The 12,065-nt window shown below is 46.9% G+C and overlaps 1 protein-coding gene across 1 annotated transcript in view; it reads right to left on the reverse strand.

Moving 5' to 3' along the window:
* Positions 1–12,065, reverse strand: part of LOC120019189 (neurexin-3b) — a 520,460-nt gene that overhangs the window by 484,278 nt on the left and 24,117 nt on the right. The window contains exon 4 of the mRNA XM_038962500.1: positions 5,679–6,062. Within this exon, the coding sequence (XP_038818428.1) occupies positions 5,679–6,062 (384 nt within the window). The remainder of the gene's footprint in view (positions 1–5,678; positions 6,063–12,065) is intronic.

Raw genomic sequence — 12,065 nt, forward strand, 5'->3', positions numbered from 1 at the left:
ACCTCCCAGCCACTCTCTCTATACCTAATGTAAACCTCCCAGTCTCTCTCTCTCTATACCTGCTGTAACACCTCCCAGTCTCTCTCTCTATACCTGCTGTAACACCTCCCAGTCTCTCTCTCTCTATACCTGCTGTAACACCTCCCAGTCTCTCTCTCTATACCTGCTGTGACACCTCCCAGTCTCTCTCCTCTCTATACCTGCTGTAACACCTCCCAGTCTCTCTCTCTCTATACCTGCTGTAACACCGCCCAGTCTCTCTCTCTCTATACCTGCTGTAACACCTCCCAGTCTCTCTCTCTCTATACCTGCTGTAACACCTCCCAGTCTCTCTCTCTATACCTGCTGTGACACCTCCCAGTCTCTCTCCTCTCTATACCTGCTGTAACACCTCCCAGTCTCTCTCTCTCTATACCTGCTGTAACACCGCCCAGTCTCTCTCTCTATACCTGCTGTAACACCTCCCAGTCTCTCTCTCTCTATACCTGCTGTAACACCTCCCAGTCTCTCTCTCTCTATACCTGCTGTAACACCTCCCAGTCTCTCTCTCTCTATACCTGCTGTAACACCTCCCAGTCTCTCTCTCTCTATACCTGCTGTAACACCTCCCAGTCTCTCTCCTCTATACCTGCTGTAACACCTCCCAGTCTCTCTCTCTCTATACCTGCTGTAACACCTCCCAGTCTCTCTCTCTCTATACCTGCTGTAACACCTCCCAGTCTCTCTCTCTCTATACCTGCTGTAACACCTCCCAGTCTCCTCTCTCTATACCTGCTGTAACACCTCCAGTCTCTCTCTATACCTGCTGTAACACCTCCCAGTCTCTCTCTCTCTATACCTGCTGTAACACCTCCCAGTCTCTCTCTCTATACCTGCTGTAACACCTCCCAGTCTCTCTCCTCTCTATACCTGCTGTAACACCTCCCAGTCTCTCTCTCTCTATACCTGCTGTAACACCTCCCAGTCTCTCTCTCTCTATACCTGCTGTAACACCTCCCAGTCTCTCTCTCTCTATACCTGCTGTAACACCTCCCAGTCTCTCTCTCTCTATACCTGCTGTAACACCTCCCAGTCACTCTCTCTCTATACCTGCTGTAACACCTCCCAGTCTCTCTCTCTCTATACCTGCTGTAACACCTCCCAGTCTCTCTCTCTATACCTGATGTAACACCTCCCAGTCTCTCTCTCTATACCTGCTGTAACACCTCCCAGCCTCTCTCTCTATACCTGCTGTAACACCTCCCAGTCTCTCTCTCTATACCTGCTGTAACACCTCCCAGTCTCTCTCTCTCTATACCTGCTGTAACACCTCCCAGTCTCTCTCTCTCTATACCTGCTGTAACACCTCCCAGTCTCTCTCCCTCTATACCTGCTGTAACACCTCCCAGTCTCTCTCTCTATACCTGCTGTAACACCTCCCAGTCTCTCTCTCTCTATACCTGCTGTAACACCTCCCAGTCTCTCTCCTCTCTATACCTGCTGTAACACCTCCCAGTCTCTCTCTCTATACCTGCTGTAACACCTCCCAGTCTCTCTCTCTCTATACCTGCTGTAACACCTCCCAGTTTCTCTCTCTCTATACCTGCTGTAACACCTCCCAGTCTCTCTCCTCTCTATACCTGCTGTAACACCTCCCAGTCTCACTCTCTCTATACCTGCTGTAACACCTCCCAGTCTCTCTCTCTCTATACCTGCTGTAACACCTCCCAGTCTCTCTCTCTCTATACCTGCTGTAACACCTCCCAGTCTCTAAACTCTCTATACCTGCTGTAACACCTCCCAGTCACTCTCTCTCTATACCTGCTGTAACACCTCCCAGTCTCTCTCTCTCTATACCTGCTGTAACACCTCCCAGTCTCTCTCTCTATACCTGCTGTAACACCTCCCAGTCTCTCTCTCTCTATACCTGCTGTAACACCTCCCAGCCTCTCTCTCTATACCTGCTGTAACACCTCCCAGTCTCTCTCTCTATACCTGCTGTAACACCTCCCAGTCTCTCTCTCTCTATACCTGCTGTAACACCTCCCAGTCTCTCTCTCTATACCTGCTGTAACACCTCCCAGTCTCTCTCTCTATACCTGCTGTAACACCTCCCAGTCTCTCTCTCTATACCTGCTGTAACACCTCCCAGTCTCTCTCCCTCTATACCTGCTGTAACACCTCCCAGTCTCTCTCTCTCTATACCTGCTGTAACACCTCCCAGTCTCTCTCTCTATACCTGCTGTAACACCTCCCAGTCTCTCTCTCTATACCTGCTGTAACACCTCCCAGTCTCTCTCTCTCTATACCTGCTGTAACACCTCCCAGTCTCTCTCCTCTCTATACCTGCTGTAACACCTCCCAGTCTCTCTCTCTCTATACCTGCTGTAACACCTCCCAGTCTCTCTCTCTATACCTGCTGTAACACCTCCCAGTCTCTCTCTCTCTATACCTGCTGTAACACCTCCCAGTCTCTCTCTCTATACCTGCTGTAACACCTCCCAGTCTCTCTCTCTCTATACCTGCTGTAACACCTCCCAGTCTCTCTCTCTCTATACCTGCTGTAACACCTCCCAGTCTCTCTCTCTCTATACCTGCTGTAACACCTCCCAGTCTCTCTCTCTATACCTGCTGTAACACCTCCCAGTCTCTCTCTCTATACCTGCTGTAACACCTCCCAGTCTCTCTCTCTATACCTGCTGTAACACCTCCCAGTCTCTCTCTCTATACCTGCTGTAACACCTCCCAGTCTCTCTCTCTATACCTGCTGTAACACCTCCCAGCCACTCTCTCTATACCTAATGTAACACCTCCCAGTCTCTCTCCTCTCTATACCTGCTGTAACACCTCCCAGTCTCTCTCTCTATACCTGCTGTGACACCTCCCAGTCTCTCTCCTCTCTATACCTGCTGTAACACCTCCCAGTCTCTCTCTCTCTATACCTGCTGTAACACCTCCCAGTCTCTCTCTCTCTATACCTGCTGTAACACCTCCCAGTCTCTCTCTCTATACCTAATGTAACACCTCCCAGTCTCTCTCCTCTCTATACCTGCTGTAACACCTCCCAGTCTCTCTCTCTATACCTGCTGTGACACCTCCCAGTCTCTCTCCTCTCTATACCTGCTGTAACACCTCCCAGCCACTCTCTCTATACCTAATGTAACACCTCCCAGTCTCTCTCCTCTCTATACCTGCTGTAACACCTCCCAGTCTCTCTCTCTATACCTGCTGTGACACCTCCCAGTCTCTCTCCTCTCTATACCTGCTGTAACACCTCCCAGTCTCTCTCTCTCTATACCTGCTGTAACACCGCCCAGTCTCTCTCTCTCTATACCTGCTGTAACACCTCCCAGTCTCTCTCTCTCTATACCTGCTGTAACACCTCCCAGTCTCTCTCTCTCTATACCTGCTGTAACACCTCCCAGTCTCTCTCTCTCTATACCTGCTGTAACACCTCCCAGTCTCTCTCTCTCTAGACCTGCTGTAACACCTCCCAGCCTCTCTCTCTATACCTGCTGTAACACCTCCCAGTCTCTCTCTCTCTATACCTGCTGTAACACCTCCCAGTCTCTCTCTCTCTATACCTGCTGTAACACCTCCCAGTCTCTCTCCCTATACCTGCTGTAACACCTCCCAGTCTCTCTCTCTCTATACCTGCTGTAACACCTCCCAGTCTCTCTCTCTCTATACCTGCTGTAACACCTCCCAGTCTCTCTCCCTATACCTGCTGTAACACCTCCCAGTCTCTCTCTCTCTATACCTGCTGTAACACCTCCCAGTCTCTCTCCCTCTATACCTGCTGTAACACCTCCCAGTCTCTCTCTCTCTATACCTGCTGTAACACCTCCCAGTCTCTCTCTCTATACCTGCTGTAACACCTCCCAGTCTCTCTCTCTATACCTGCTGTAACACCTCCCAGTCTCTCTCCTCTCTATACCTGCTGTAACACCTCCCAGTCTCTCTCTCTCTAGACCTGCTGTAACACCTCCCAGCCTCTCTCTCTATACCTGCTGTAACACCTCCCAGTCTCTCTCTCTCTATACCTGCTGTAACACCTCCCAGTCTCTCTCCCTATACCTGCTGTAACACCTCCCAGTCTCTCTCCTCTCTATACCTGCTGTAACACCTCCCAGTCACTCTCTCTATACCTGCTGTAACACCTCCCAGTCTCTCTCTCTCTATACCTGCTGTAACACCTCCCAGTCTCTCTCTCTCTATACCTGCTGTAACACCTCCCAGTCTCTCTCCTCTCTATACCTGCTGTAACACCTCCCAGTCTCACTCTCTCTATACCTGCTGTAACACCTCCCAGTCTCTCTCTCTCTATACCTGCTGTAACACCTCCCAGTCTCTCTCTCTCTATACCTGCTGTAACACCTCCCAGTCTCTCTCTCTCTATACCTGCTGTAACACCTCCCAGTCACTCTCTCTCTATACCTGCTGTAACACCTCCCAGTCTCTCTCTCTCTATACCTGCTGTAACACCTCCCAGTCTCTCTCTCTATACCTGATGTAACACCTCCCAGTCTCTCTCTCTCTATACCTGCTGTAACACCTCCCAGTCTCTCTCTCTCTATACCTGCTGTAACACCTCCCAGTCTCTCTCCCTATACCTGCTGTAACACCTCCCAGTCTCTCTCCTCTCTATACCTGCTGTAACACCTCCCAGTCACTCTCTCTATACCTGCTGTAACACCTCCCAGTCTCTCTCTCTCTATACCTGCTGTAACACCTCCCAGTCTCTCTCTCTATACCTGCTGTAACACCTCCCAGCCTCTCTCTCTCTATACCTGCTGTAACACCTCCCAGTCTCTCTCTATACCTGCTGTAACACCTCCCAGTCTCTCTCTCTATACCTGCTGTAACACCTCCCAGTCTCTCTCCTCTCTATACCTGCTGTCACACCTCCCAGTCTCTCTCCTCTCTATACCTGCTGTAACACCTCCCAGTCACTCTCTCTAGACCTGCTGTAACACCTCCCAGTCTCTCTCTCTCTATACCTAACAAACAAAAGGAAGACAGACCAAGGGAACACTAGCACCCTAGACAGACAGACAGACAGACAGACAGACAGACAGACAGACAGACAGACAGACAGACAGACAGACAGACAGACAGACAGACAGACAGACAGACAGACAGACAGACAGACAGACAGACAGACAGACAGACAGACAGACAGACAGACAGACAGACAGACAGACGGACAGACGGACAGACGGACACATGGACACACACACACACACAAACATACCTTCAACAGCTCAGAGTGGCCCTATCTCCGCTTCATAAAAACTTAATGCAGTTGAGCTCTTAAAGCCAGACATGGGGAGACCATTTTCACCCCCAGCCAGCCAGCCTTGGCACCAGTGTGTGTGTGTGTGTGTCGCGTGTGTGTGTGTGTGTGTGTGTGTGTGTGCGTGCGTGCATGTATTTGTGTGTGCGCCAAGCCCCTGTTCAATTCCCCCCAGGAGAAGACAGCACCCTACACAAAAGCCACTTTGCGAAAAAGTAAAATCCTATTAAATATTTCAGCAAAGCCTCCATAAATACAAGCTGTCCAAAGTCACACTTTTCCTCTCCCCTCCCTTCCCCTATCTCTGCTCCTCTCCACTCTGCTCCTCTCGTCTCTGCACATTTACCCAGCATCTAAGGTGAATGAAAACAATTACTTTTCCAAATATAGCCAGTAGACTCACCTCTCTCACACGTGGTGGCCCAGAACCCAGTCCCGGTGCAGTCGCAGATAAAGCGGTTCCACCCTTCCTTACAGACGCCGTTGTTCTTACAGTGATTACTGTCACACTGTTTCCCTGTCACTTTACTACAGGTGGGCCTGATGCCTGTGGTGTTCTGAGACTCGGAGATGGCCCTTATGTTTTTGGAGCGTCCGTCGATGAAGAGGTCCCTGATGCAGCCCACGTAGCCGTAGTTCAACATGGCCGTCCACAGTTCGGTCGGTAACACCAGGCCTACGCGGTTGTCAGGGAGACCACCCAGGTAGAGGTGTCCCTCCAGGTCTAAGATCTCATTCTCTCCGCTGGCTGTGAAGGGGGTCCTCCGACTGTCGACTGAGATGATGCCTGGAAAGAGGAGAGATGAAAATAAGTGGGTTAATTAAAGGGGTGGGGAATATGGCCAATATACCACGGCTGAGGGCTGTTCTTATGCGTGACGCAACAAGGAGTGCCTGGATACAGCTCTTAGCCGTGGTATATTGGCCATATACTACAAACCCCCGAGGTGCTTTACTGCTGTTATAAACTGGTTACAAATGTAATTAGAGCAGTAAAAATACATGTTTTGTCATACCCATGGTATACGGTCTGATATACCACGGCTGTCAGCCAATCAGTATTCAGGGCTCGAACCACCCAGTTTATAGCCGATTTAAGTAGTTCGTTTTCTTGTGTGTCTTGAGTTTTGTGTCTGGCAATACATTATAGAAGAATATTGAAGAATGGTATATAAGGGTAGGATTTTAGCCTCAGGCAACGAGTATTTCAGATGGTCAGAGGAGTGTGGCTAAATCAGGTTTACGGTTCCAAAGAAAATACAATTGTTCCATTCCGTTTGTTTTTCATATACTCCAAGTTAAATACTAGGTAGCGCTGATGTCTAACTACAGAGAGATTTAAATTGAACAGGAACTGCTTATTCGCAAAGTATTCAGATCACTTCACTTTTTCCACTTTTTTTAATGTTACAGCCTTATTCTAAAACGGAATAAAAAAAGGTTTTCCCTCATCAATCTACACACAATACCCCATAACGACAGAGCAAGAACAGGTTTTTAGAAGTGTTCGCAAAAAAAAAAAATATATATATAGTAATATCACATTTACATAAGTATTCAGACCCTTTACTCAGTTCTTTGTTGAAGCACGTTTGGCAATGATTACAGCCTCAAGTCTTCTTGGGTATGACGCTACAAGCTTGGCACAGCTGTATTTGGGGAGTTTCTCCCATTCTTCTCTGTAGATCCTCTCAAGCTCTGCCAGATTCGATGGGGAGCATCGCTGCACAGCTATTTTCAGGTCTCTCCAGAGATATTAGATTGGGTTCAAGTCCGGGCTCTGGCTGGGCCACTCAAGGACATTCAAAGACTTGTCCCGAAGCCACTCCTGCGTTGTCTTGGCTGTGTGCTTAGTGTCGTTGCCCTATTGGAAGGTGAACCTTCTCCCCAGTCTGAGGTCCTGATTGCTCTGGAGCAGGTTTTCATTAAGGATCACTCTTTACTTTTCTCTGTTCATCTTTCCCTCGATCCTGACTAGTCTCCCAGTCTCTGCCGCTGAAATAAATGTCCACAGCATGATGCTTCCGTGGAGTGCTGCAGAGGTGATTGTCCTTCTGGAAGGTTCTCCCATCTCCACAGAGGAACTCTGGAGTTCTGTCAGAGTGACCATTGGGTTCTTGGCCGCCTCCCTGACCAAGGCCCTTCTCCCCCGATTGCTTTAGGAAGAGTCTTGGTGGTTCCAAACTTCTTCCATTTAAGAATGATGGAGGCAACTGTGTTCTTGGTGACCTTCAATGCTTCAGACATGTTTTGGTTCCTTCCGCAGATCTGTGCCTCGACACAATCCTGCCTCAGAGATCTACGGACAATTCTTTCGACTTCATGTCTTGGTTTTTGCTCTGACATGCACTGTCAACTGTGGGTCCTTATATAGACATGTGTTTGATTTTGCAAAACATGTCCAATCAATTTAATTTACCACAGGTGGACTCCAATCTAGTTGTAGAAACATCTCAAGGATGATCAATGGAAGCAGGATGCGCCTGTAAAAAACCTGTTTTCACTTGGTCATTATTTTGTATTGTGTGTAGACTGATGAGGGGAAAACATGATTTAATACATTTTAGAATAAGCTGTAATGTAACACAATGTGGGAAAAGTCTAGGTGTCACGCCCTGACCATAGAGAGCCTTTTTATTCTCTATGTTGGTTAGGTCAGGGTGTGACTAGGGTGGGTAATCTAGGTTGTTATATTTCTATGTCGGCCTGGTATGGATCCCAATCAGAGGCAGCTGTTGTTTCTGATTGGGGATCATATTTAGGCAGCCATTTCCACACTGGGTTTTTGTGGGATCTTGTTTTTATGTTGTTGCCTGTGAGCAATCCAGAACGTCACGTTTCGTTTGTTCTTTTGTTGTTTTTGTGCGTTTCATTGAATAAACATGTGGGACTGCCAAACTGCTGCGCTTTGGTCCGAGTATGCTTACGACGATCGTGACACAAGGGGTCTGAATGCTTTCCGAATGCACGGTATATAGAAACAAGTAATATTATGCCAGTTCTTTAAACCAATCCACTCAGCCGCATATCCATATATCTGTCTAATTTCTCTATTCTTCCTTCTGAAAATCCCCCTGTTCTCCCAATCCTCCTGTTGTTCCCTTCTTTAATCGATGCTAGGTATGGTGTGTTGACACAGGGCTCTAAGCTGATATATACCACAGGACAGGAAATCAAATAACAGCAGTTCTAATGGTCTATCCCTCTCGCTCTCTCTCTCTCTTTGGTCTCTCTCTCTCCTTCTCTCACTCTGGTCTTTCTCTCTCTCTCTCTCTTTGGTCTCTCTCTCTCTCTCTCTTTGGTCTCTCTCTCTCCCTCTTTGGTCTCTCTCTCTCCTTCTCTCTCTCGTTGGTCTCTCTCTCTCTCTCCCTCTCTCACTTGTTGGTCTCTCTCTCTCCCTCTCTCACTCTTTGCTCTCTCTCTCTCCCTCTCTCACTCTTTGCTCTCTCTCTCTCCCTCTCTCACTCTTTAGTCTCTCTCTCTCCCTCTCTCTCTCTTTGGTCTCTATCCCTCTCTCTCTTTGGTCTCTCTCTCTCTCCCTCTCTCTTTGGTCGCTCTCTCTCCCTCTCTCACTCTTTGGTGTCACTCTCTCACTCATTGGTCTCTTACTGTCCCTCTCTCTCTCTCTTTGGTCTCTCTATCCCTCTCTCATGTTGGGCTCTTTCTATCCCTCTCTCATTCTTTGGGCTCTCTCTCTCTCACTCTGTTCTCTCTCTCTCAATTAAATTCAATTCAAGGGGATCACTTGGCATAGGAAACATACAGTTGAAGTTGGAAGTTTACGTACACCTTAGCCAAATGCATTTAAACTCAGTTTTTCACAATTCCTGACATTTAATCCTAGTAAAAATTCCCTGTCTTAGGTCAGTTAGGATCACCACTTTATTTTAAGAATGTGAAATGTCAGAACAATAGTAGAGTGAATTATTTATTTCAGCTTTTATTTCTTTCATCACATTCCCAGCGGGTCAGAAGTTTACATTCACTCAATTAGTATTTGGTAGCATTGCCTTTAAAAGGTTTAACTTGGGAGAAACGTTTTGGGTAGCCTTCCACAAGCTTCCCACAATAATTTGGGTGAATTTTGGCCCATTCCTCCTGACAGAACTGATGTAACTGAGTCAGGTTTGTAGGCTTCCTTGCTCTTACACGCTTTTTCAATTCTGCCCACAAATGTTCTATAAGCTTGAGGTCAGGGCTTTGTGATGGCCACTCCAATACCTTGACTTTGTTGTCCTTGAGCCATTTTGCCAAACATTGGAAGTATGCTTGGGGTCATTGTCCATTTGGAAGACCCATTTGCGACCAAGCTTTAACTTCCTGAATGATGTCTTGAGATGTTGTTTCAATATATCCACCAAATTTTCCTCCTCATGATGCCATCTATTTGGCGAAGTGCACCAGTCCCTCCTGCAGCAAAGCACCCCCACAACATGATGCTGCCACCCCCGTGCTTCACGGTTGGTATGGTGTTCTTCAGCTTGCAAGCGTTCCCCTTTTTTCCTCCAAACATAACGATGGTCATTATGGCCAAACAGTTATTTTTTTGTTTCATCAGACCAGAGGACATTCTCCAAAAAGTACAATCTTTGTCCCCATGTGCAGTTGCAAACCGTAGTCTGGCTTTTTTATAGCGGTTTTGGAGCAGTGGCTTCTTCCTTGCTGAGCTGCCTTTCAGGTTAAGTCGATATAGGAGTCGTTTTACTGTGAATATTGATACTTTTGTACCTGCTTCCTCCAGCATCTTCACAAGGTCCTTTGCTGTTGTTCTGGGATTGAATTGCACTTTTCGCACCAAAGTACATTCATCTCTAGGAGACAGAACGCGTCTCCTTCCTGAGCGGTATGACGGCTGTGTGGTCCCATGGTGTTAATACTTGCGTACTATTGTTTGTACAGATGAACGTGGTACCTTCAGGCGTTTGGAAATTGCTCCCAAGGATGAACCAGACTTGTGGAGCTCTCCAATTTTTTTTTATGGGGTCTTGGCTGATTTATTTTGATTTTCCCATGATGTAAAGCAAAGAGGCACGAAGTTTGAAGGTAGGCCTTGAAATACATCCACAGGTACACCTCCAATTGACTCAAATGATGTCAATTAGCCTATCAGAAGCTTCTAAAGCCATGACATCATACATCAACCTAATGTATGTAAACTTCTGACCCACTGGAATTGTGATACAGTGAATTATAAGTGAAATAATCTGTCTGTAAACAATTGTTGGAAAAATGACTTGTCTCATGCACAAAGTAGATGTCCTAACCGACTTGCCAAAACTATAGTTTGTTTACAAGAAATGTGTGGAATGGTTGAAAAACGAGTTTTAATCACTCCAACCTAAGTGTATGTAAACTTCTGACTTCAACTGTATGTTTACATTGCCAAAGCATGTGAAATGAATTACCAAAGTGAAATAAACAATAAAAAATGAACAGTACATTTTACACTCACACATGTTCCAAAAGAATAAAGACATTTAAAATGTCATATTATGTTTAAATACAGTGTTGTAATGATGTGCAAATAGTTAGAGTACAAAAAAGGAAAATTATTAAACATAAATATGGATTGTATTTACAATAGCATTTGTTCTTCACTGGTAACTATTTTCTTGTGGCAACAGGTCACAAATCGTCCTGCTGTGATGGCACAAAGGGATATTTCACCCAATAGATATGGGAGTTTATCAAAATTGGGTTTGTTTTAAAATTATTTGTGTGTCTGTGTAATCTGAGGGAAATATGAGTCTCAAATATGGTCATACATTGTTAGGAAGAGTGCAGCTCAGATTCCATCTCATTTTGTGGGCAGTGTGCACATAGCCTGTATTCTCTTGAGCCAGGTATCCCTACGGCGGCTTTTGTCAATAGCAAGGCTATGCTCACTGAGTCTGTACATACTCAAAGCTTCCCTAAGTTTTGAATCAGTCACAGAGGTCAGGTATTCTGCCACTGTGTACTCTCTGTTTAGGGCCAAATAGCATTCTAGTTTGCTCTGTTTTTTTGCTAATTATTTCCAACGTGTCAAGTAATTATCTTTTTGTTTTCTCATGATTTAGTTGGGTCTCATTGTGTTGCTGTCCTGGGGCTCTGTGGGGTCTGTTTGTGTTTGTGAACAGAGCCCCAGGAGCAGCTTGCTTAGGGGGCTCTTCTCCAGGTTCATCTCTCTGTAGGTGATGGCTCTGTGGGGTGTGTTTGTGTTTGTGAACAGAGCCCCAGGAGCAGCTTGCTTAGGGGACTCTTCTCCAGGTTCATCTCTCTGTAGGTGATGGCTCTGTGGGGTGTGTTTGTGTTTGTGAACAGAGCCCCAGGAGCAGCTTGCTTAGAGGACTCTTCTCCAGGTTCATCTCTCTGTAGGTGATGGCTCTGTGGGGTGTGTTTGTGTTTGTGAACAGAGCCCCAGGAGCAGCTTGCTTAGAGGACTCTTCTCCAGGTTCATCTCTCTGTAGGTGATGGCTCTGTTGGGTGTGTTTGTGTTTGTGAACAGAGCCCCAGGAGCAGCTTGCTTAGAGGACTCTTCTCCAGGTTCATCTCTCTGTAGGTGATGGCTCTGTGGGGTGTGTTTGTGTTTGTGAACAGAGCCCCAGGAGCAGCTTGCTTAGGGGGCTCTTCTCCAGGTTCATCTCTCTGTAGGTGATGGCTCCGTGGGGTGTGTTTGTGTTTGTGTTTGTGAACAGAGCCCCAGGACCAGCTTGCTTAGGGGGCTCTTCTCCAGGTTCATCTCTCTGTAGGTGATGGCTCTGTGGGGTGTGTTTGTGTTTGTGAACAGAGCCCCAAGACCAGCTTGCTT

This window comes from Salvelinus namaycush, chromosome 24, assembly GCF_016432855.1.
Source record: "Salvelinus namaycush isolate Seneca chromosome 24, SaNama_1.0, whole genome shotgun sequence".
Lineage (NCBI taxonomy): Eukaryota > Metazoa > Chordata > Actinopteri > Salmoniformes > Salmonidae > Salvelinus > Salvelinus namaycush.